Source organism: Pelecanus crispus, chromosome 12, assembly GCF_030463565.1.
Source record: "Pelecanus crispus isolate bPelCri1 chromosome 12, bPelCri1.pri, whole genome shotgun sequence".
Classification (NCBI taxonomy): Eukaryota; Metazoa; Chordata; class Aves; order Pelecaniformes; family Pelecanidae; genus Pelecanus; species Pelecanus crispus.
In genome coordinates, this window is record NC_134654.1 from 5,047,757 (window position 1) to 5,071,405 (window position 23,649).

Sequence of the window (23,649 nt, forward strand, 5' to 3'; positions counted from 1 at the left end):
CTCCCCATCTGAAGGTTATCTGCAGGACCACACTGTGATCTCAGCCACACATGGCAGTAGCTTCAGAGAAAGCAAGGGAATTACTCCAAATTTACTTTGGCAGGACCAAGATCAGAATCTGACCACATCCAAACAAAATCCAAACAATGCTACAGACTATAAGAACAATCATCAGTAGATGGGGTGTAAAAACAATGAAGATCTTTGTGATTCTGACGCACTTCAATGACTAAAAAGATTCCAGCCCTATTGTTCCTCCTCTCCAAAATACCTTGGACTTCATTCTGTGTTCCTGAGGCACTCCTGACAGACAGCTCTAAAAACGTATCTAACAAACTCTCAACTGCCTGAGCTTCTTCAGCTAAATATCCTCTTGCATTCAATTTAGGAAAGCCATAATGTATGGAGCGATGTCTGAGGCCTGCTTTCTGGGAAGAGGAAATCAACCATACACAATGTCAACCGAGTTCATTCCTAAATGCAAACCACATTGGGCTGTCGAGCACGATAATAAAAACCTGCTGACCTAGTTTCCTGCAGAACAAAATCCTCTGTCTTCCCTCCTCCCATGCCAAACCTAAATCAGTTCTCCTCCTTTAGAGAAAGAAATTAACCCTTTGACTAGCATGGAAAACTTTAATAATGGTCCTTAACTTTTATACAGCGTTTCACTCCATGAGAACAGTATATAAACAGTAATTGGTCCATCCCCACAGCTCTGCAAAAAGGCAGGATTATTAGAGGATGAAAGTAAAAGACAGAGAAGGTCAGAGACCTTAGCAGAGTTCCGCAGAGAATGTTAAATTTCTCTTCCTTCAAAAGGATTTGGAAGTGTGAAGCTCCATGCTCTCACTACTTTGCCTGATAACCCTCCTACATTTGTTCTATGCAAATATAAAACCTTCATTCATGATGTGGCAAAAAAATAACTGCACAGCTCAGCTTTTTGAAAAACTGCATCAAACCACTCAAGAAAGGACTATTGTTCTTCCCAAATTTTGCAATGTCAACTTGCAAGTCCATTTCTGGTAGATGAGAGCTGATTGTATTTGCTCCAAGTGTTTGGCGAAAGGAATCACTTTTAATGGCTTCACTTCCTCAGTGATGCAATGTTTCATTTGAAGGGATGCCTGAGGGAACTTCAGAATGGACACAGAATGCAAAAATAACAGGGCATGTCACAACAAACTCAGCCAAGAAAATACAAATGGGAATTCTCTTGCTGTAGGATGCTTCAAAAGGCAGCCCTGGATCATGCTGCTGCAGAGCAGCACCCCGCTGCAGTCAGCGAGAAGCATTTGGGGAGCCTCAGATTCTAGACCGCTGAGAAGACCTTTGCTGGTCCGCACTGATACTGTCAACCGGAGGAGCTTTCAATCATCTGTCAAATAGGGTTTTATTAACGGAAAAAGTGGAGATAACAGATGCTGTGCCTAACTGCTATATAGCTTTACAAGCAGTCTGTTACAATGAGGTGGCCAAAGTGAAATTGCTAACGGAGGTCTGTACCACAGCCAGAGCTTTCACCATCGTTGTAAGAAAGAAGACCGCGCAGTAAATACAGTTTCATCATGCATTGCTCCCTTATGAACTGAGATAGCTTTGCCTACATCCAGACAGTATCCCAGGACCTGAAACCTCTCCATCACCACATGCTCCACTGGCATCTGTCTCACAAAGTGCAGCACCCAAGTTCCTGACAAGCTACCAAATTGAAACCTCTGTAAGGCAAAGTTTGAGATTTTCTGCTACACAAAGCAGCCTAGTTTGCTAACATACCATTGGAGAAAAGACTGAAACAGGAAAGTGATAACTAACAGGCATGCTAGCAGTACCATTTTACCTGTGAAGAAGTTACTGTCTCCGTCACTTTGTCAATCTGCAGGAAAGCTGTTAAGAGAGTACAGGCTTACAAAGACAGCGCTCAACATAGCGTACCCTTCAGGGAGTTTGAAAGTGAAGAACAAAGAACCTGCATTAGGTGGCTCTGCAAAGTTTGTCATAATTATGTCTATTCTCTGGATGCTGCATCTTCACAGGTGACTCCATAAAAGCTTCTGCTCCAACTTTGAAATGAGGAAGACAAAAATCTGAGTTCTCACAGACTTGTTACTAACCTTGGTCAGAGTTAGAAATGTGATGATGGAAAAAAAGCATCTTATTCATCGTATCTGGTCCCTGAGGGGTTATGAGTTGTATATGCTTATTTTATTGACACAAACAAGTTTTAGCTTCTATTGTCTTGCAGAGGAAGAGCAGGCTGAATTCAATTCTGGCTCACACATCATCTGCAATTCTAGCCAAATCCCAGCCACACAACTTTTATTACTGGGAGGATGTCAGAGGCAAAAGACACAGCTGGATATTCAGATCCCAGACTTGCTGTGCTGGCAGTTAGACAAACCAGCTTTTGATTTGTATGTAAACAGAGCCAATCTGAACTGGAAGGTCATTAAGAGAAAACACATTTTACACAACATCCATTGTACAGTTGCTTTTCCAACTTTCCCCATACTAACATTTTTTTTAAACAAGACTTTGTCTTCTCTTGTTGACTGTTTCAATGACAATTTCTGGTTCTACTGAAGTCAATGGCCAACCCCCACTGATTTTGATGGGACCAGAAGGTGGCTCTGAGGAAAGAAAGAAATTAAGACGTCCAAGATTCTACAGCTCCAGTTCTACCACTTATGTGGAAGAATTGGGTTGATGCAGACCCAAAACATATGTTGTATAAAAACATAGCATTTGTAAGTCTATATCCTCAAAAAAATTCCACTGAGTCTTTACAGTGTCTGCAGTCCAAACATTGCTATTCCTATGAAAAATAAAATATTTCAATCAACATGCAAGTAAGTAATCTCCTTTTATTACTCAGGAGTGACATCTGCAAAGCAATTTTTTTTTTCCATCCTGACACTGTATTTTTATATAAAAAAAAAAGCCAGAAAGGTCCCCACTGAATGCAATTATTTTTAGGGGGAGGCAAAATTCTCAGGAATTTCCTTCACCCCATGGCCCTATCCCGAAGGCCCCAAGGACACCCTACTTCTGCAGCTCATCAGCTCAACCCTTTGAGTCTGCCATAGAAGGGGATTTTTCCCACTCATCCCTCAGGCACTGTATGCACTGCTTCCTATGTTCTCTTACTAGCTGCCAGCATAGGAGATGCCTTCTGACTTCAACGGGAATTTTGAAAACTAACTCAAGAAATGAGAATTATATTGCGGCATTCAGCAAGCACGGTAAGACAGCTTATCGTGGCATTTAAAGCGTTCCGACAGCCTTTGACACTATGCCTTGCAATTGGAAACATTCTGTCCTTAATGAGCCTAATAAAAGCCTTGCTCCCAAGGCTCAGATATTGATTATTCCATAAATTTTCTAGTGACTTAACTAGCAAAGTTAGATGAAGGGAACAGGAATAAACCAACAACTGGTTTTAATGTCATGAGGCCCCTGGACACACCAAAACTTCTTGTCTCCCAGAGGCTGAGGCAACTTGGGGGAAGTTACTGCAAGTGCCTCCCACTAAAGTGTGAGTACACATACACACTAAGGGCAGGAGCTGCCTAGAACGCCTAGGATCCTGACCTTTAGGAAAAACAGGAATTGATGTAACTGCCCTTCTCTAGACTGAATCCCAAGGGGAGTTTGACCAAGAGAGGCTGCAAATCCCCTTCCTCTGTTTTCCAGCACAGTAATTACCTGACATGCAGAAAATCCAAGCCCATTGCAGATGCAACTGGATGATGTTTCCGAACCATGTCATAGCCTCAGATCTCACAGCTTTATTTTAACTGAGGCACTCAACATTTTGTACTGTAGCTACAATTAAAATAAGATTATGAGAACACACAAAGAAACCACACAGTTCTTGTGAACAAGGCGTTAACGCCCAATCCATTATTGTGAGAAGGCTTTTAAGAGTGTTCCCAGTAGAAATAGGAATATATTTTCCCTGAGTAAGCTGGGAGGAATGCAGAGACTCAAAAGCTTAAGCTGAATCCATGCTAGATTTTTTTCTGTTTGTTCCTCCTCTTTGATTAACTTACTGTGACTATTTGGTATAACTGTTACTCTTTAAGGAAAAGAGTTGACCATTTTCTCTTCTCTGATCAAAAACCCCCAGTCTGCCTGTAACTAACAGCAAGGCATTTGCAGCTGCAGGTTAAAATGAGTGACTACAGAGGTGTTGCTGGGCTATCAAAGCAGGGAACCTTCTGGGGTCAAAGGGGAAACGCCTGTCATTCTCCATTAGTTCCTCAGGGTGTCTGTTGGCAAAACACGCTGTATTGTTCCACTGTGTAACTGGCAAAATAAATAGGTTGCTAAAGTTTGTCATGTTTAAAAGGGGACTCTTGGGTATAACTGTTGAAAATAGCTTTAATCTAACAACTGTATGTTTCTATGTTGGTCACTTACTAGCATCATGAAGGAAGTTCCACCCAAAATATTTTAATATGAAACCCTGAATTTTATACTGGAAACCAGCAAACCCAAAGACACTTCCTTCTACATGGACACAAGCCGTCTACTTAGAGAATCGCCCCAGTCAGCATATCTGTGTTACCAGGAGATGGCAAAGCTGGGACACAACCACCCACAAATTCAGGATGGGCCATTGAAGCTTTCTTTGCTCCAGAGAAGATGCCTGTCTTTAATGTATGTGAGGGACTTTTAAAAGCCATTAATAAAACAATAGTAAGAGGTGTTTCTGAAGGTATGAAGTAAGAAAGAACAAAAAAAATGTGACTTCTAGTGGATTTTGTTGTTCTAGTGCATTTCCCTGTCTTCAGCCCTAGCCAGTTTTCCCAGACTCCTGAAACACAGCAATTATGCACAGCCTTATTTCTTTTCTTTCTTACCAGCACTGATGTTTTTTAAGTTGAATCAAACTTGCATCAGCTTTGGGGGATGGCTGGGGTTCCTATTCTCATATTTCATGTTTTGAAATCAGTATTTCATGCTTTTTATTCTGCTAAAATAATCTTGAGCATTAACAGTATACATCTCAATGCTTAGCATTTTGATTCGATTTCCATAAAGACATTGTGTCCTTTAGCAGTACTCCTTAACTTCCCTGCATTTATTCAGAGCCCTTGGCTTCTCTGACCAGACTCTTGCTCTTAATCAAACCCTGCTGTGACTTCACTGACGTGGTTTGACAGGTCTCTGTTGACATCTGAAGGAGAATCCTTGCATGTTTTGAAATGGAGCGTTGCTCATTGCTCTACAGAGGTAATCTGGGGGACATGCCTCTTTAGCACTGAAAGGATCGTTTTCCCTTTCACCACAGACCCTTCCCCCTTTTTGTACAGCAAGGAAGTTAATTATGCTAGAAAGCTGAGAAAGGACCTGGTTCACAGAAGCCCCAGGGAAGCAAAAAGGGCCGATTTCCTTATTGAGGAAAATATCCAACTTCGGACAAAATAGCTAAACTAACTTACTGCAATACAAGCCTTTGTTTCAGAAAGCAGCTTTCCTGGAGGGCAGAGAGACATCTCAATCCCCAGAAGAATTTCCTCTTAAATTATTGCATAGAGCAACACATAAAAGCAGGAGCTGGAAGGCAGACTTTGATATAAGCCTTTTTATAAAGTGTTCTGATGTCCTAAAATATCAGCATGAGCTGCCATGTGGTAAGCATTTTGGAAAAATTATCTGTTTATTTAGAAATGTAAATAAAAATAGGTGGCCAAATATTTTATTGTCTTCTCAGAAAGAAAAAAATTTAAATGTCAAGAATTACACTAAACAGGAGTGAAACCTGGCTACAGTGATTACATAAACATCAAGATACCCACCTGACTGACAAAAGTTTCATGCCTTCTTGTAATGGTAAAGCATGTTAGTATTCAGGATGATTATGAGTATGTTTGATTCAAAAGATGTAGGTTTCTTTCCCTGTAATACACACTGAATGTGCGACCCATTTACATATAAGATTTTCTGGTCTCACAGATGCCATTCTTAATTAAATAAAATTCTGCAAAAAATAAAGACCTTTACAGCATTGCTGGGATAAGCAAGATGAAGAGAATCCCATCACTCACTACTGAAATATGCAGCTCTTCTAGAATAAAGCATGGCAGCAATTTTAATCAGCACATAGATCAGCTCTTTAGAAGTAGCAATAAAATGAAATGTCAAACTATAATACCACGAGGAACTTAGGAAGACAAAATGTAACTAATTACCACAATTATTTCAGCAGAATTAAAACTATTAAATACTGATCCCAAAATACAAACCAGAAGAACAGGGAAAGGAGAAACAACGGGGAATAATATCACCTTTCTGATCAGAAACACATAAGTAAGATAAATACGTTTAAAAAAAATTCCATTCAGCAAGATGACACAGGTCTGCAAATGAGTCAGAAACTGGTATGAAATCACTGAAGCTTTGCCACCAGACTTCACTGAGGCCAGGATTTTATCTCTGCACTTCTGGTGCCCTCAGTTTTCAGGCAAGCTTTCTTAACTGCAGTACATACTCTCACTATATAGCTTTCATCTTCAGCTTTCATGTGCTTAGCACCCTGCATTCGAATCAATAAAGGCATCAACAAACCACCTCAGTACCGTAAAACCAAACTGGATCAATGGGAAATGCTTCCTAACTGTCTGTATATATGTTTCTAAATGCTAATAAAAAGGTTCAAATTTACAGTTACATATTTCATTCTCTGAATGGTCTGAGTGTTTTTATATCTTTCTGAGCATCACAATCAGACACACACCCTATTTATTTAAGGATGTATTTTTCCCATGACCTTACAGACTCAATTCCCTGACATGGGGAGCTCATGGAAGGAAGTTAAACATGAGGAAGTGCAATAAAGCCTATTTACCTTGTAGAGGGAAGAAAGAAGCCCAACAGCAAAGAATTACTATATGAAAAAAAAGGGGAAAAAAAAAGCATTTGAGCCTCTCTGCAGCCTCATAAAACACTTGGAGATAGGCTGTGATTCTGCATGGGCAGATGTCCTCTCTCCTGCGCGTTGTCTAATCAGAGCCCTTTTGGACTTAAGTGAAATAATAATAATAAAAAAGCAAATGGAGCACAATTTCCATGGAAACTTGGAAACAGATGTAACATTATTTGCAGTAAGCCTTTGTACTGTGAATGGAAAATTTTCTAGTTTACACAAATCTCGGCTATTATTTTCTTTGCAGTGCAAACTTGGGCCAAATATTTTCTGTCATATTAAAGATGCAAATAGTCAGTTTTACTTTCTGCCCAGTACAACCGTGCACAAAAGCTTCAGAAGCTGCAGTAAAATGCCTGATATTTATCTTTCCATGAACCCAAAACAGGTATTAGAAAAAAAAAAGAGTAATTTGGGCTTCCTTTTTGCTTGTTCTCTTCAGAAAGTGCAAACAGCTTAGAAAACATCTCCTCCTACATTTACGTGTAATGTTACAGACCAGTAGACAGCCAGAGCATTGGCAGATGTGCCCAATGTTAATGGGAGCTTAACTAACTCTTAATATTAGATCAATTCGATACTAACTCCTGGTTTTCCATATACCATGAGAGAGAGCTTTCTAGCTCAGGAGCACGTATTCACAGATCAATTACTTACAGATAGCTTTCTCAGCTATAAGTACATTCCTGACAAAGTACACTTACAAGTCCAAAACCATGGCAATGACTGGTGACCTGATAATTGTTTTTGGAGACTAGAGCACCTTCATCTCACTATGTTCTCAGGACCAGACAGAGCAACAACCAAGAAAACGTGTAGCAGTGCCGCATCAAATAATGGCACCCAAAGCAGCTCTTACGTGAACATTTTCTCTCTTCACATTGCTACTGAAGCATTCTTTTCTGCATATTCTAAAAAGAAGGGAAGAGAAACCATCTCCGTGTTTTATGATAATGCAGGAGTTGCTTTTTACTTGTTTACAAGCTTTCCTTTTGCTAAGCTGAACCTTGTCTTTGCCACACATCTCAGTCAGTTACTCAGACTTGTTCTTCTCAAGGTGGAGGGAGTTCTGCCCTGGTCTGCAAGGTCCTTTAAGTGGATCATTTGCCTGTACCTTACCAGAGCAATTTAAACTTTAAGCTAAATTTGGCAGCAAAGTCTAACACACACCTAAAGAACAGCAGAACTTTTGGTAAAATGGATGTCCCTTTTTGTTTGCAGTGCAGCCAAATGCTTTATAAATTAGACCCTTCTGCCACCACAGAAATGTCCAACATCTGATTTACCTACTATTGTAGACATATCATTGTAGCAGATTTGTCAGTTGAGTTAGTCTGTGTTTGCATTAAAGGTATCTATACCACTCATGTTTTAGCTATGCTCATTTTACCTTCACTGCAGATCTGTAGAACTGTAACAGTCTTTGTGAAAATTAAGCTGGTATCATGGCACAGTAGAGAAAACAAATTATGTCTCATCTTTACAGCTACAAAAAGTCTATTGTTTCAGCACATAAGACAATAAAAATGTACCAAAAGCACAGAGTTTACATTACCATTTATATTATTAATGAAGTGACTTTTATCTTACATGAGTTTCAGACCCCACTGTCTTGCTACTCCTCCCTCACCCAGCAGCAGGAATAATTGTGACAGTACAGAAATTAACTTTGAACAATACAAGTCCTAGTTCTGAGCTAGGCTGCTCCAAGTATTAAGCCTAGTGTGGGAATGGTAACAAAAGCGGACTGTAAAATTTTTCTCTCTTAAAAGCAGCTGTTCAGTTGGTGTAGTGTTGGAGCTATGATAATTATATGACAGCTCAGGGGACACCTCTGCAAATCTGGTGCCTGACCTGTACTTTTCACAGGTAGGAAGAATCCAGTGCTCTAATCTAAAATAGGCTGGAAAAGGCCATCTGCATGCCCAGCTGCTCACCTACGGTGACTGGGTGCTGCACAGTGATGCATGCCCCTCTCCACTCCTGGGGATGCTCTCTACAGCAAATAACTTCTCTGTGGGAGAATCACGTGGACTTCCAGTCTCTAGGGCTGAAAAGTGGGTACAGCTTGGTATAACATCATATTTGTGCAGATGATGTGAGTTGTCTTTAACCAAGGTAACAAACACAGTAACAACATCAAACACGCACTGAAGAATCAGTGCAAAGCAGTTGTCTGATAGAGACTGCACTAGTCCTGCCCTAGGAACCCTGGCTATACTTGAGAGAGTCATTGTTTAAGGCAAGGAACTGCTTAATAAGGAATTGGTTTTTAACACAGATTTCATCGTAGGCTGACTGACTGAAGCTTTCTCTTTACAAGTTTACACACAATTCAAAATGTCACACTGATTTTATACCTGCCTGGCCAAGTGAGATTACAGAGCAAGTCAATCACCTTGCTTTTCAGATGTTATTTCTCCTTTTACATCTTGAAAATTCTAGTCACTCGCTTGTAGATCATGCAAAGAAAGAGGAAGTAGCATGACTCAGCTCCACACTACAATGGCTGGAGCAGATCCAGACCTAGCAATCCTTTGGGCTTTCCTTACCAAAATACAAGTCTGCAGCTTGGATAATGTAAAGCATCCAGTGTTTGTATAAGAAATGTTAGATGGGCAGCATGCCAGCTGCTGTCCTTAAGCAATGTGCTAGTTCTTTACCCTGATGGAAACTTATCTTCTGAAGAGTTAGGAAAGGAACAAAAAAAAGCCAAAGGGCTCTGGATCCTAAACAGTGCCTATGGAAGACAAAACGCTAAAGAGGAACAGCCTCCTGAACTGTATTCTGTAGACCTGAATTTACATGGAAATCTAGCAGTAGATAACGTATTAATTTAGCAAGCTTCACATCATGCCATACTGGCAAATATTTTTGTGTAATCTGTAAATTACAGAAGTCATAACAGAGGCACAGGAAAGCTACTGACCTTAAGGAATCCAGGAAATTTGGAGTAAGTTTCAAGAACGCTGAGTCCCGGTACTTTGTCTAAACCACTGGAAAATAGTACTCTCAAAATTAGCTACTGTAAAAATTCAGTGTCATCTAGAAATTATTCCTGATTCTCTACCATTTTGCTAACACCTGATCCACAGATGTTTTTCATAAAGAGCATCCACACAGTGAGTTATTGCAGAGTAAATAATGCACTGTAAACACACTTAACTTCATGTGTAAACAAGCTCCGAGCAAAATTCAGCGAGAACTTCACTTCAGTTCACTCCCTGAATGCACAACAAAGTCAAACGATTTGATGGTTATCTGATAGCAATCTAACCTCAGAGATAAAGACCTCAAATCTAAACCTGTTTCTTAGAACAATGTTGTACATTCTAGTCCATGCCCGGAAGCTCTGGGCAATGGGATGGATCTGTCTTTTCAGGCACTGCATTCACTGGGGGAAATCATGTATCAGTCACGACTTACATAAATACGTGTAATACTAGTAATGAAAGTAATAAAAAGGCATGATCCAAGCTATTTCTCTGAAATAGCCCTCACCTTCCTACAGAGCAAACCAAAGTATTACTTGCAAAAAGCAGTCCTCTGGACTGTGTACACTGGGGGGTGACTGAGCAGTATCGGGAAACTTGCATCACATACTAACCAACCTCACGTTGCGTTAGAGGATGAAAGGCCAGTAGGCTTCTGGGCTCTGTGTTAATTTCAAAAGATGGTTCACTGGGTAGACTTTACGCTTAGCAAAGCTTAGCAGCTTTTTTCCTTAACCCTCCCAAAAATGTTTTGGGCATTGTCATGTGATTGTACTACAAAACTTGAAGTTATCCAAAACCAGTTCATGAGAAGTGAACGGAAACATCTCTTTTCATTCCAAAGGAAAAACAACTCCTATGTTGTTTTCCTAAGTGAGTTGAAAACTTGGAGAGAAACCTAAAGCTAAAAAAAGCAAAGAACTCAAGAAGATTCATATTCTGGACTGTAGTTTCTGTTGCCTTAGCTTAAGGGAAAATATGTTCATGGGAAAAGGACCTGCCTGGAGCCAGATTTTTTTCAACTCTGACTTTTCTAGTTGGTGTAGCTTTAAATCAATATGTTGCTATTAAAATTATTTCTTCATAAACAAAAATATTCTTTATGGATTCTATGATAGTTATTTACAATTGAAATAACCACTTGTACCATGTTTCCTAGCAATCAGTATCTAGTTCAGCTCCTATCAACCCCAGATAGACAGTAATCAGGCAATTTAAGAGGCCTTCACAACGTTAGTTCTGAGTTTCACTGATTCAAAGTGTTAAGTCACCTTCCCAGAAGAGAATTCCTGAACTAATCCCAAAATAAAGAAGTGTCTGCTTTATCACCTATCTTTGTATCTACACACAACTAAAGAAAACAACATCACAACTTAGAAAAACAGTAATCTTGCATGGCTTAATTTGAAAGAATCTTACTGTCGTGTTATTGTGGACTGTCTTTAATACTGCAATTTGCTGTTGTCTTTAGTCAGGACTAAACCAGATTATAAACATAATAGAATTCCACACTAACCCTGTAAAGATTAGCCCATAGACAAACCTGCCACAGGCAATTCAGAGCATTCGTAATTGTATAACACTGCAACAAGCGTAACAAAATGTGATCATGCTGCCGAAACACACTGTGCCAGACCCCAACAAGTATTGTTATCATTATTCTAAATGCTGTAACAACAGAGCTTAACCTAGGAAGTATGATGCCCATTATAAACTTGAATTGTCTTCTGCATTAATTAGATTTACGTTAACGGTTAACAAAAATATATAATATGGTCTTTTTTTGAGATTCCTCAAGACTTTTTAGGATGACACAGTATGCTTTCACTGAACTTTGAAGTGAACTTCACCCCCTATTTAAAAACTGCAATGGAATTATGCTATAAATGAAAACTGGTTACCTGTGATCAACGACAGTTACGTTGGAAGCAGGAATCCCCAGAAGAAAACAACTCTGTTCCAGTTCTTTCTTACGAATCTCTCCTTGATTGTAATAATTTCCTGAAAATAGCAAACACAGCAACACTAACCTTAGTTTAGGTTCGCTTGGAATGATTTCCTTTTTTCTTTCTCAAAGCATTAAGTGTGAGCATCACGCATTAAATAAAAGGGCATCATTTGAGGAACAGACACATTGCAGGGGACAAACTCCACAGCTTTTACCTGAGCAACACCCAGCTTAGCTCAGGGTAAAATGCTGAGGCAAAGTTCTGCCCACCTTGACTACATTCTTCATGTTTATGCACTGAGCGTGGCTCGCAGCAGTTCATAAGCTTATCTGACAAGGACATCAGAAATGGCCATGTCTAATCAAATCAGTGGTCCAAACAGTCCAGTATCCTCATCCAAAGAGTGGCCAAAGCTAAATGCTTCTGCCAAAGATGCAGGAGATCTTCCAAACAACAATTCTGGAATAACCTGCTTGGGAAACTGCTTCCAACCACCTGTTTGATTAGCAAATGTCTTATTCTTTGAAACATCACAATTTCTAGCTCTTCTGAGTTTTTTGTTTGGGCTTTTGGGTTTTTTTTTGGTATATGCCTAATCCATTTCTGAACATTGTTAAATTTTTAGCAAGATTTATTATCTCTTTTGGCAAATTCCACAGGCTGACCATGCTTTGTGGGGAAAAAATAGAGTCTTCTAATACACATATACATGGACTAACTGCTTACACATTTTCTGAATGGAAGTCACCGATATACTACAAAACAGTTGAGCAAGATCTTTTCATAAACACAGGAGAAACTGCCTTTGCAGTGAGGTGATGAAAAGTTGTTACCACTGGCAAATTTCCAGGTTGTCTCTGTGAAAGAGGTTAGTGGGATCTTAGTCCACTTTTTTAAAAAACAGTATTCACAACAAATCAGTAATAAATAATCTCCTTAGGAAGGGCCAAAGAGTCACTCCTCCTCTATTAGACGTGCTGCTGTGAACTCCCTCCTGTACTCTTAACAGCATAGGCCCACAGAGCCAAGCTGAACAGCAAGTCCAAAGTACTTGGAAGAGAACTGTTGCAATAACACATGAAAAGCCTGTCCCGTGGAGTATTCTTTAAGTGATTAAAGTTTATAGTATATTCCGGTCCACTTCTAATGAGTAGTAATTGTCATATACCACTACGACACAGCCATAGAATACAGTGATGGAACTAAAAGGATTTGAAGAAATGAGGAATATCATCATAACAATCTCTGTTTTGAGACAAAGATTTCTCAGAAGTCTGAATCATTCACAGAGGAAATTCAGGCAGAAACTAATATGGCAAGATTGCAAAGAACTTACAGAACCAAAAGAAGAGAGAAAACCTAATTAGATGAGGCATTTAGGAAAAGTCGTAACAGACTGAGACCAACAACTAGCAGGGAAACAGGATCCATTATCTTAAAACACTGCCTCCTTCTTCACTGAATTATTTTCTTCGCATCTTGCCCTGACATTCCCTTATTTTTTCTTGGCATCAGCCATGCAAAGTCCATGCCAGAGCCACGATGGCCCCTTCCAGAATGTAGCCCTGTGCAGGGCAGTACTTGCAACCCAATTTTAACTTTGAAGCAATAAAATGAAAAAAAAAAAAAAAATACAGCTGAGTATTAATGTATGATTCAAGTCTGTAGTCAGCTGCCTTGAATTACACTAGAACTTTTTACTGTTGTGGATGAGTCATCTAAATCTAGCATTTCTCTCAAGCAGTGTTGCAATCCAAGCCATCACTAGCAAGCTTTGTAAAATTTTCAAAGAGGGAAAGAGTAACTAGAAAAAAAAAAAACACCTCTTCTTGCAGAGTGTGAGTGAATGGTTTTAGGAGACTATGACAATGATTATCTGTGGGTTTCCTGAGGAACACGTCAGCTTGGTAGTCTGCAGCTTAGATTGCAGGTTCCAGCTTCAGCAAAATTAATTTAAGTCTGCACCTTCACTAGATGGATTACTTGAGTACAGTGGGACTTTATTTTAGACCGATTTTTTGCAAAGCCATTAACAACACTAGTGTTTCAAGAGAACATACCTTTTGCTGCAATGCAGTGCAATAGCTGACTGCAGGGGATGTTTTATCCAAATAGTACCACTGTTCTCGAAATACCTAACTTCTACTGAACTCAAAGGAACAGATTCATGTTCCACAGCTTGAGAAATGTGTCAGGACATCAGGAATATATAAATGCTAACAAGAAAAAATGGGCAGCTATTGAGAGCAAAAACAGCTGAATAGCTGATGCTGCTGGACCTTATCCATGGAGCACTCACAATAGAGTCAGCTACTACAGAGAGCAAAGCACATTTATACTGAGTTATTATTTCAACTGAAGATTATTCAGTGTGGAAAAGACTGATTTTTTTTTCCACAGTGCTGTAATTCTAATTCATTTCTAAGTCATTTTGATTGATATCTGAAAACTGCAAGTACGATGGTTTCCAAGTAGTGATTTTGTCTCAGTGTTACAATCTGCAGAGTTTTTGATCAACTCACTTGTCATCATCAATCATACAAACAATGAGAGGATGAACCATCTGAATTGCCCAAAAGACTAATAAGAGGCACAGAAAAATCTATTAGCTTAGTGAATGTGTTCTCCTATATGGGCTGCTAGTTCCGTTACAAAGACATACAAGAGAGTACATGGAAGGCAGCGTCAAACATGCTGAGTGTTTCACGTTACTGAATCAGGGGTGAAGAAAAAAGAAAATTTAGCAAAATAAACAGAAACACAACACTTCTTTGGAAAGTTCTCTAATAGCAGGAGCATATTAGTCCCCAAAACTGAAATGGCAGAGTTACACTTTGGTAATCTCTCCATAGCTGTGAAAAAGCCAAATGGTGTCCACAGACCTTTGTCCCTCAGCAAAGACAACTGAAAGCTCTGCACTAAATCTTGAATGGGAGGTATAGAGTGATCAGTAAAGCCATTACACCGCTGGACTTCAACAATAGCCTAATCCCTGCCTTCTCACCTAGATGGTCTGTCATGACAGAAAGCTTTGAAAACAAAGAACAGAAAAGCTGGCCGTGAACTAGCTGGAGTTTTCAAAACACAGAGGTCCCTTTTCCCAAATGTAAGTAGCTGTCAGCATAAGATGTAAATGTTTGTGCCTTAAAATACTCCTCTCAACAAACATTAAAAAAAAAATCTTTAGTTTTCACCACCGGCTCATGGATTCTGGTATAGCAGTATGGTCTGAAAGATCAACTAAAATGTGGTTGTTTCTTATGCGCAAAAAACTGAACAATGTAATAACTGATTAGGTACCAGTTCTGCAGAAAAAAAAATAAATCTGGAGCTTTAGTAGATCACGAGAAGAACACAAGAGTGTCACGTGTTATGAAAAATCCTTGTCCTGGGAAACAGTGGAGCCTGTAAGAATCTTTCTGTTCTTTTCAGCCCCAGAAAGGCCTCAGTGGGAGGACTGCTTTCAGTTTTTGATCACTGCACTTCAAAAAAGATGTGAACCAACTGAAGAGTCCAAAGGAGAGAGATGAAAATGATCAGAGGTTTAGAAAACATGATCTATGAGGAAAGATTGCAAGAAATGGGTTTGTTTAGTCTGGAGAAGATAAGACAGAAGAGGCAGATAACAGTCTTAGAGTATGTCAGAGGCTGTTACAAAGGGATACTCTGATTTCCATGTTCATGGCAGATAGGAAAAATAAACAAACAAGCTTAAATTACACCAATGATTCAGGAAAATGGTGATTTGAAAAAAAGCTAATGCAGCACTGACACAGACCGCACAGGCTGAGGAACCTCCCTGGAAGTTCTGAAGAGCGAGCTAGACTTGTCTGCAGCAAATGAAGACACCCAGATGCTGCCTTCAGGCTGACTGATGGACAACATGACCTCCGGTTCCCTTCAGGCCTATTTTTCCATGATTGGATTGTTATGCAACTGTTATTTTTAGATGTGTTACAGTGAATGTATCATTATGACATTCAAACCGGATCATCCAAGCAAGTCCGCTAAAAGATGACAGAATTACAAGGAGATGCCAAAAGGCTGTGTTAAACAGCGCCTTTTTACAACTTCTGCACAGTCTGCAAGTACCTCAGCGCTGTAACAGGAGATTGGATTGTGAAACCGCCGTGCAAGGTTCAGATACAGAGGGAGATTTCGCTACCCACCACAGCTGCTGAAACTCTGCAGAAAGTAACATCCTGACCAAAGCCACCCACGCGTGGCAGCTCCGCGGGGCGCGCGGGATGTCACGACGGCGCAGCGTGACCCCAACCCGTGCCGTCGAACCGCAGGCGGCCGGCACAGCACCGCCTCTACTACACGAGGATTTCACGGCAGTGCCACGCTGTCATGGCAGCACAGGCCCAGAGGGCCCTGAGGTTCAGCACACAGCAATGACATCATGTGTGGCATCGCGGTGACATCACACTTGGCGTCACAGCTGAGTGGGGCCGCCCCACGGTACAGACGCCGCCCGCTGCTCCGAGGCACTGACATGTCGTCATAGCTCGGCGCTGACGTCACAGCGAGAGGCCACACGTGGGAAGACATCATGGCAGCCTTCCCATGACGTGACGGGCGGGAGGCCCGGCCTCTAGGGGCGGCCGCGGCGGCACCTCGGGGCCGGGTGCCCCGCCGTTCCCGGCGCGTCCCCCCTCACCTGCGGAGCAGCACAGCACCGCGGCCCGGGCGCCGGCCCTGCCCAAGCGGAGCAGCGTGGGGGCGAAGAACATCGCTTCGTCATCAGGGTGCGCCGTCACCAGCAACACGCGGGCGCCGTCCGCCCGCGCCGCCGCCGCCGCCGCCGCCGCCCTTCCCCTCAGAGGGGCGCGAGCCCCGTCGGCCGCGTAACGGCGCCGCAGGCGGCGCGCGCCACCGAGCAGCAGCACGAGCAGCGGCGCGAGCAGCAGCGCCAGGGCCGCCGGCCCCCAGCCCCACGGCCCCGCTGCCATAGCGACCGGCGCCGCGCCCCTGCGCGCTGCTCCGGCAGGAAACGGGAGGGGCGGCAGGAAGGTTCCGGGCCACGAAAGGGTCCCCCCCCTCCCTCCCTCCCATCTCTTCCCCGCCTCGGGGCGGGGCCGCTCGGCCGCGGTCGCGGAAACGTGCCCCGGCTCTGCTTCTCCAGGGCTGCCCGGGAGGAGGGGCACACCGGCAGGCCTCCCGCCGCGCTGTCCTCGCCAGGCTTGGCCGGGTCCCAGCCGGGGAGCGGGGCCCCGCGGGCGGGGTTCGAACGGGGGCCGTTCCCGTGGGGAGAGCCGTCGTTGCCCGGGCCCTGCAGCGCACTAGCTGACCCCGCTGGTACGTTAAGAAATAATGACTAATGGTGGCAAAAGTTGAGCTTTTCAGAGTGCAGTACCTTTTATCCCTGCGCTGTACTGCTGTGGAAGAGACGCGGGCTAAGGAAACCTCAAAAACAGGGCAAGAGAAGCTTATCTTCAGATGCATTCCGCTACCTGCAAATCTGCTGGCTATCCCAAGTGTGGCTGCAAGGATAATAATAAAAAAAAAAAGTTTGGGTATGTCTCAGAAGTGAAGTCAACCATTGGAGAAGGAGACAGGAAGTAAAATAAACGTGAAAAAAGCAATCCAATACACGATGGCTTAGAAAATTTGTTTTTCAAGACAAGCAGGCAATATGGAAGACAAGTGTATAAAGTCAGCAGTGGTGGAGTATGGTAGCTGGGTAGGTTTCAAGAGTAAAATGAGGAAAGCAATCAGGAATTCAACATCTGAAGAGCAGCTAACGCCTCACAAAACGTACGCCCGGCTTGTCTTCGAAGACTTTTATTCGGACACTTTAACTTCCAAGTGAATAGATGCAGTCGTCGGCATGCATCGGGATCAAAGACTGCAAACACTTCAGCCTGGAGATGTGTCATGTCACCTTAACGTAGCACTACCAGAGTGGAACTCGGCTAATGTAGTAACTACATAGTTAGTACAATACATGTTTTATAAGTAATCCTGTTTGCCAGAGGGTGAGCCCCTGCTTTATTAGCCTGAATAAATAATGGTGTGGACACACATCCCGCAAATGCAAGATACGACTGCTTGTATTTAATGGAAATTGTAGCAAGTGAGATAGTTTAATCTTGCCTAATGGTATTTTTTTTTTCCCCCCCATAGTAAACTTGGCAAGAGATTCATTTGTGATCTTAGCACATCCGGAATTAGGTATTTGCAGGTAAAACGCCGTAAGGATTTGAAATACCTTATTGAAAAAGCAGGGAACAATTTACATACTCCTCATTCGGGGCGGGGGGGGGGGGGGGGCGATGGAATAAAAAGCCATTTGAGATTTTAAACCTCTCTCACATTTTTCAGAAGCCATTCGTCGCTAGAGGCAGAGGCGCGGGGGCCTGGCGGGGCCCCGGCGGAGCAGCCGCGGCCCGGGGGGCGGGAAGGGCTCGGCGGGGGCCCGGGCGCCCTTCGGGCGATGCTGGGGGCCCGGGGCGGGTTCCTGCCGAGGCCCCCGTTCATCGGCACGGCCGCGGCCTGCGGGCTCCGCGGGTGCCCCCCGCGCCCCGCTCCGGGCCCGCTATCGGTTATTACAAACGTACATCGATTCGCCCGTCATGCGGCGGGGGAGAGCGGAGCGGGGCGGTGCGGCTCCCACCCCTCCGCTCAGCAGCAGCGGCGGCACCGGCAGAGCCGCCGGGCCGGGCCCCTCAGCAGCGCCCGCCGGTGCCGGGAGCCGCTCGCCTCAGCGCCGCCGCGCCCCGCGCTCGCCTCATGGCGGCCGCCCCCCCCCTGCTCCGAGCCCCCTCCGCGGGGAGGGGGAGGGAACCCTTCCCCGCCACACCGGCCAGCGGGTCCTGGAAGGAGCGTAGCGGCCCGCCCTCTCGCCGCCGGGCCCGCCCGCGGCTTCTCGCGGGCTGGCCGCTGCCCGGGTAGCGGCGCACGCCGCTATGGCGGGAGGAAGGGCGAGCCCCCGCGGCCGGTAGAAACCACCGAGCGGCGGCGCCGCCGTTTGTTCAGTAGCTGCCAGGACCTGGCGGGAGGGGGCGGAGCCCAGCGAGCCGGGGGAGGGGAGGCAAGATGGCGGTGGCGGTGGCGCTGAGGTTGAGGTGAGACGCCGCGACCGTCCAGCCCCGCCGGAGCCTGCCGCCCGGGCCGCCCCAGCGCCGCGCCGTCGGTAAGGGCAGGGGGCCCGGCGGGGCGGCGCGGGGGGGCGGCGCGGCCCGGGGGGGCGGCGGGGCCTAGCGCCTCCGCTGTGAGGAGGAGGAGGAGGAGGGGGAAGAGGCGGGGGCCCCGGCCATCCCTTCCTCCTCCCTCCTCACCGGGGGGAGAGCCGCTCTCGTCCCCGGGGGGAGGGCGCTGGAGCCGGGAGGGGGGGTCCTTGGGGGCGCCCCGGGGGGGGGGGAGGTGGGCGGATCAGGTGTGGGCTGGGGCGGGGGGTGCCCGGTGCCTGCGGGGTTTTTTCTCCATTTACGCCGTTTGTGTGCGGGAAGGTCCGGAGGGGACGGGGCGGGGGTGGCCGTGAGAGATGGCCCTTGCGGGGAAGTTTTTGGAGAAATCCCAGAGCATCGGTGTGTTGGGTGTTCGTCCCTGTCCTGTAGGTAGGAGAAGTGCAAGTTAAAAAAAAAAAAAAAAAAAAAAATTACAAAAAAAAGAAAACAAAAAAAGGCCAGTTCTTCAAAATCGGCCAGTTGGACGCTCGGCCAGGAGTGCGTTAGTTGCTGAAGATGTCCTGCGCTCAGAGCTCGCGTGTTGGAGGTGCATCGCGGCCGCCTGCTCCAGCCCCACGTTGAGCTTGTCAGTGGTGGGGAGTTGTTGCTGATGCTGACGCTGAATTATTCATATAGGACTTGTAAACATCCCCAGCTTCTGTCGTCTCTGGGCTGCTGGAGGGCACAATGGAAGTGGCTTTTTCTAGAATTATTCTGACTTGATGGTAAAGAACTTTGTACGTACTGATTTTTCTGTACTTAAAAAAAGCGTGGGTATCAAGTTGGTTGCAGTTAGACAAGATTCTAGATGGACCTATGCACTGTTAGTGTTAGACAGGCTCAATTAAGTAGGTAGTAGTCTGAACAATCTATTGTTGCCCAAAACCTGTTTCTTCTTGTTTCACGGATATGGTCTTAATAAGTGTATTACCTTTTCATGACTGTAAACATTAGTGTAACCTAATAATAAAAAAAAAAAGGACAACTTATTACAATGAGAAGGGGGTGTCTAGTTCTGAATATTTGGTTTTGTGGCAGCAGTCCTGTATTTTGCAGTATTTTTAGGTGTAGCGCTATAGTTATGAACTGCTAGAGCTCAGGTAGGGATTTTTGTCCTAGGCAGTATGATTTGAGGGGGAAAAAAACTCTGCTGTTATAAAAAAACATTGCTATTGTGATAAGCAGGGTGGCCATGGGCACAGCTTAAGTGCCTGGACACGTAGCATTGTGTCGCTGCACATATGGACCGTGCAGGTCTGTTGCAATTTTACGCTGGAATTTTATTCTGCAGAATGTTGTTATTCCTGATTAACTAAACAACCTTGACATTTGGAAAGGAAGTATGTAATATTTGAAGTGGATTTCTAGTTAGCTGAAATCTGGTGTCTTGTGTTGGGGGATGAAAGACCTTCGTGCTTATCCCAAGGATTCAAAAGTTCAGAGGAAACAAGCCAACTACAGTGACCCTTTTTGCGAAAGCATGGTTAATTTTTTCTTGACATAGCTTTTCTATGTGATATAGTATAGGCTGCCAAGGAAAAAAAGTTCTATTGTGCTTTATGTGCAGTATAATTTGCCTATTTGAAATACACCGTTTGGTATTGGTCACTAAAATACCTAAACTTGTTACCAAAACATGGGAAAGAGCAGCATTTTGGAGTCTTCTTTCTAAGAGTTATAATGTGCATTTTTTTAACGTGCAGAGGTGATATTACAAGTGTTTGCTTCCACAAGTGTTACTTATCTCAAGCTTGTTAGTTAAATCAATTAGAAGTAGCTCTCCCGATTGAAATTATATGCACAAAATCAGAATGTATTCACTTCTCTACATTGCGCTGCTGCTGATTTATTTTAAATACACTTTATCTCCTACAACCACTCATTTTAGTTGCTCTTTCTGGGCATACATGTCTTTCATTGTGATGTAAAGGGATCTAGAAAACTCTCTCAAAAACTGTGGTAAAAGTAGGACAGACTGTAAAGCTTCCTTTCAATTTCCCCTCTCTAGTCCCTTTCCACCGTTCTTGTGGTTCTCTAAATGCATCTTCTAAGTTATTTCATTTTTCAGTTACAGCATTCATGAGAGATGCTTACAGGGAAGGGAAGCTGACTCTGCTTCAACTACTGTTAAATGCATAAAAGTAACTGAAAAAGTCTTCTCTATTAGAGAAAAATATCTTCTTTTTTTCTGTAGTATGTTCTTAATATTGGCATTTAACTTACTCTTTCAAAGCTCTCAGCCAAAGTTTTGGTGAAATGTTTTATTCCTCTTCTTTTATGCTTGCCTAGAAAATGGGTTTACGGAAGGTTTTCCTGCATGATCAAAAATGCTATTCTGAGTTCTAGTGTGCGTAGCTACTTAAATTTAAGATTTTAACAGTTGTTTAAGCTGAAAGGGATCTATTCCTCATGCAGGTGCACTGCAACACATTACCATCTTGAGAACAGACCAGTAAGCAGACAGTGGTTTCATAATGCAAACAAACGTTTCCTGGATGCCTGTCTTGAGCTCTTCAAATCATTTATGTTCTTTAGTCAAATCTGAATCAGTGTTTCAGATGACAAGCTATTAACTGAACATGTTACCTTGTCTCTCTACTCTAAATGTTCCAGATAAAAATTCTGACCTATGCAGGACTGCTGTCTGTAAATATTTGCTTTGTGCTTTTTCTAAATTATGCAAATAGCCAGGAACATGGTATAAATATATCTTCCATTTTAGTTTCTCTCTCCTTCAATGATTCTCCATCTAGTAATGATGTTTTGTAATGTTCCCTTCCTCTTCCGTGCTAGTTCAGTGTTTGTCCCCCATCTGTTAGATGGCTACCACAGTCTGGGCCTACCGGGGCTTAAGTTTAGTGAGTTGGTGTGCATACAGAAAGCTCAATCTTACCTTGGAGCTATGTTTCCTCCCAGTATCCTAAGAGAGATTTCAATGTCCTTGAATAGCTTCACGTCTAAACCACTCATGTAATGTTGCCACTCCCAGACTGATTTGATATGCAGTTTTTTTCTTCAGGCTTAAGGAGGATGTTGGTCTATGTGGTTTTGAAGTCAGTGACTTCACCTGCTTGTGATTACTAAGGGTATTGCAAAAAATTAAGACACTGTATTGATACAAAGATGCATCAGCCATCTCTGAAAAATCCTATTGTGCATAACTCTCAGCAGTAAAAAATTCAGAAATGAAATTTTTATGCAGACAAGATTACCTGGACAAACTGTTGACCAGGACTTAAAAATTCTGTGCATGTCAAGTTGACTAGTCTTGGGTAAAACTGAAAATGAAAATACATTCACAAAGGTGGCGAGGGAAAGAACATCTATAAATGAAAAAGGATGAGGTGAAGTATAAAATATGCTTAAACTAGCATGATGTCTCTTTTAATAGCTCCTCTTATGCCATGCGTTCAGTTGTGCCTTATGCTGTGCTGCAGGAAAAGTGCATTTGGGTAATTTTCTTTGTAGCCTTCATGAAGTCAGAGGCACGCTTGTCCCGTTGAGAGTTGAAAAGAGCCGCAGTAGCGTTCCCTGGCTGCAGGGCACAGGCTCCACGGGAAGCGTCTGCTGGGCCACTACTGGTGGGGTTCCTGGGCAGAACCTGGGGCTGCTTGGAAAAGCAGATGCTCACCTAAATGGATTCAAATGCATTTACGTTTCAAGGAAGATGTCTAACAAATGTGAATATAAATCGACTAGGAAACCTACTGATTCCTGTCCTGTTTGTCAGTGTTAGAAACTTAAGCCCGTGTAAGTTCATTACAAGTTCAAGTGCTGTTCAGCAAACTGGATAGGTATGTTATTACAGTTCTGCTGTACTCTTCACCTCATTAATCGTAGCTTTTTGGGGGGGGGGGGGGGAAGAGGAGGAATTAGTTTAAATAAAAAAATTGTATATACTTGGTTATCCACTGTAGAGTTTTGTTTCAGGTTCATATTCTTCAGCTCTTGTTTTTGTTTATATGCTACCTGAAATGCTGTACTGAGAGAGAAGGGGTGTCTGAGAGGTGGGGATTCTCCCATATAATCAGTATAATTCCATGGTTTAGCCTTCTTGGAATGTTATTCCCAAAACTTTTCCTAATAAATGTGGCCGCTTACTTGTTCCATTATAGCCATTATTTCTATAGGGGCTGATGTTTCTCTGTGGCCTCAAAGATCAGACTTATGCATATGTAGAACCTTGCACTTCTGGGTTTGTTTTTTTTGGGGTGGTTTCCACCCCCCCCCCCCCAGATACAAAGGTTTACTTACAATGTTAGTAGTTCAAGATGTCTTCCATTCTTTGCCTTTTTCTGTGACCTAGAGGCCATTGTGTGAGTCTCCACTGGAGTTACATTTTTATATATTGTTGCATTCCCTGTGCAACAGAACATCTCAAACTTAATCGTAAATGTAGTACCAATAAACTTTGTTTCCAGAAGGCCCTGGTGCATTTCCTGTGGAGTATCTGAATAGACCTAGGCATTGCTCTTATGTACAGTAAAAAAATTTCTTATTTTAAGCTTATTGTATTTTTAGCTAAAATCTAAACTTGATTTTATCTGAACCCAGTCAACTGAGGAGAGTGATGAGGGCGATACCTAGTTTGTCCTGAACCC

At 43.3% G+C, this 23,649-nt stretch overlaps 2 protein-coding genes across 5 annotated transcripts in view; one reads left to right on the forward strand and one right to left on the reverse strand.

Moving 5' to 3' along the window:
- PIGL (phosphatidylinositol glycan anchor biosynthesis class L) overlaps positions 1-16,831 on the reverse strand; it is a 63,127-nt gene extending 46,296 nt beyond the window's left edge. Inside the window, exons 1-2 of the mRNA XM_075719450.1 lie at positions 16,540-16,831; positions 11,829-11,928 (exon numbers count right to left, since the gene is read on the reverse strand). Of these exons, the coding sequence (XP_075575565.1) occupies positions 11,829-11,928; positions 16,540-16,831 (392 nt within the window). The remainder of the gene's footprint in view (positions 1-11,828; positions 11,929-16,539) is intronic.
- A 2,082-nt stretch (positions 16,832-18,913) lies between these two features.
- Positions 18,914-23,649, forward strand: part of NCOR1 (nuclear receptor corepressor 1) — a 76,517-nt gene continuing 71,781 nt past the window's right edge. For 3 of the 4 annotated variants that reach the window (XR_012831526.1, XM_075719506.1, XM_075719508.1), the window contains exon 1: positions 18,986-19,014. The gene's annotated coding sequence lies outside the window, so the exon portion shown is untranslated. Of the gene's footprint in view, positions 18,947-18,985; positions 19,015-23,649 lie in introns of those variants that run through there. The other variant, XM_075719507.1, reaches the window with a different exon arrangement.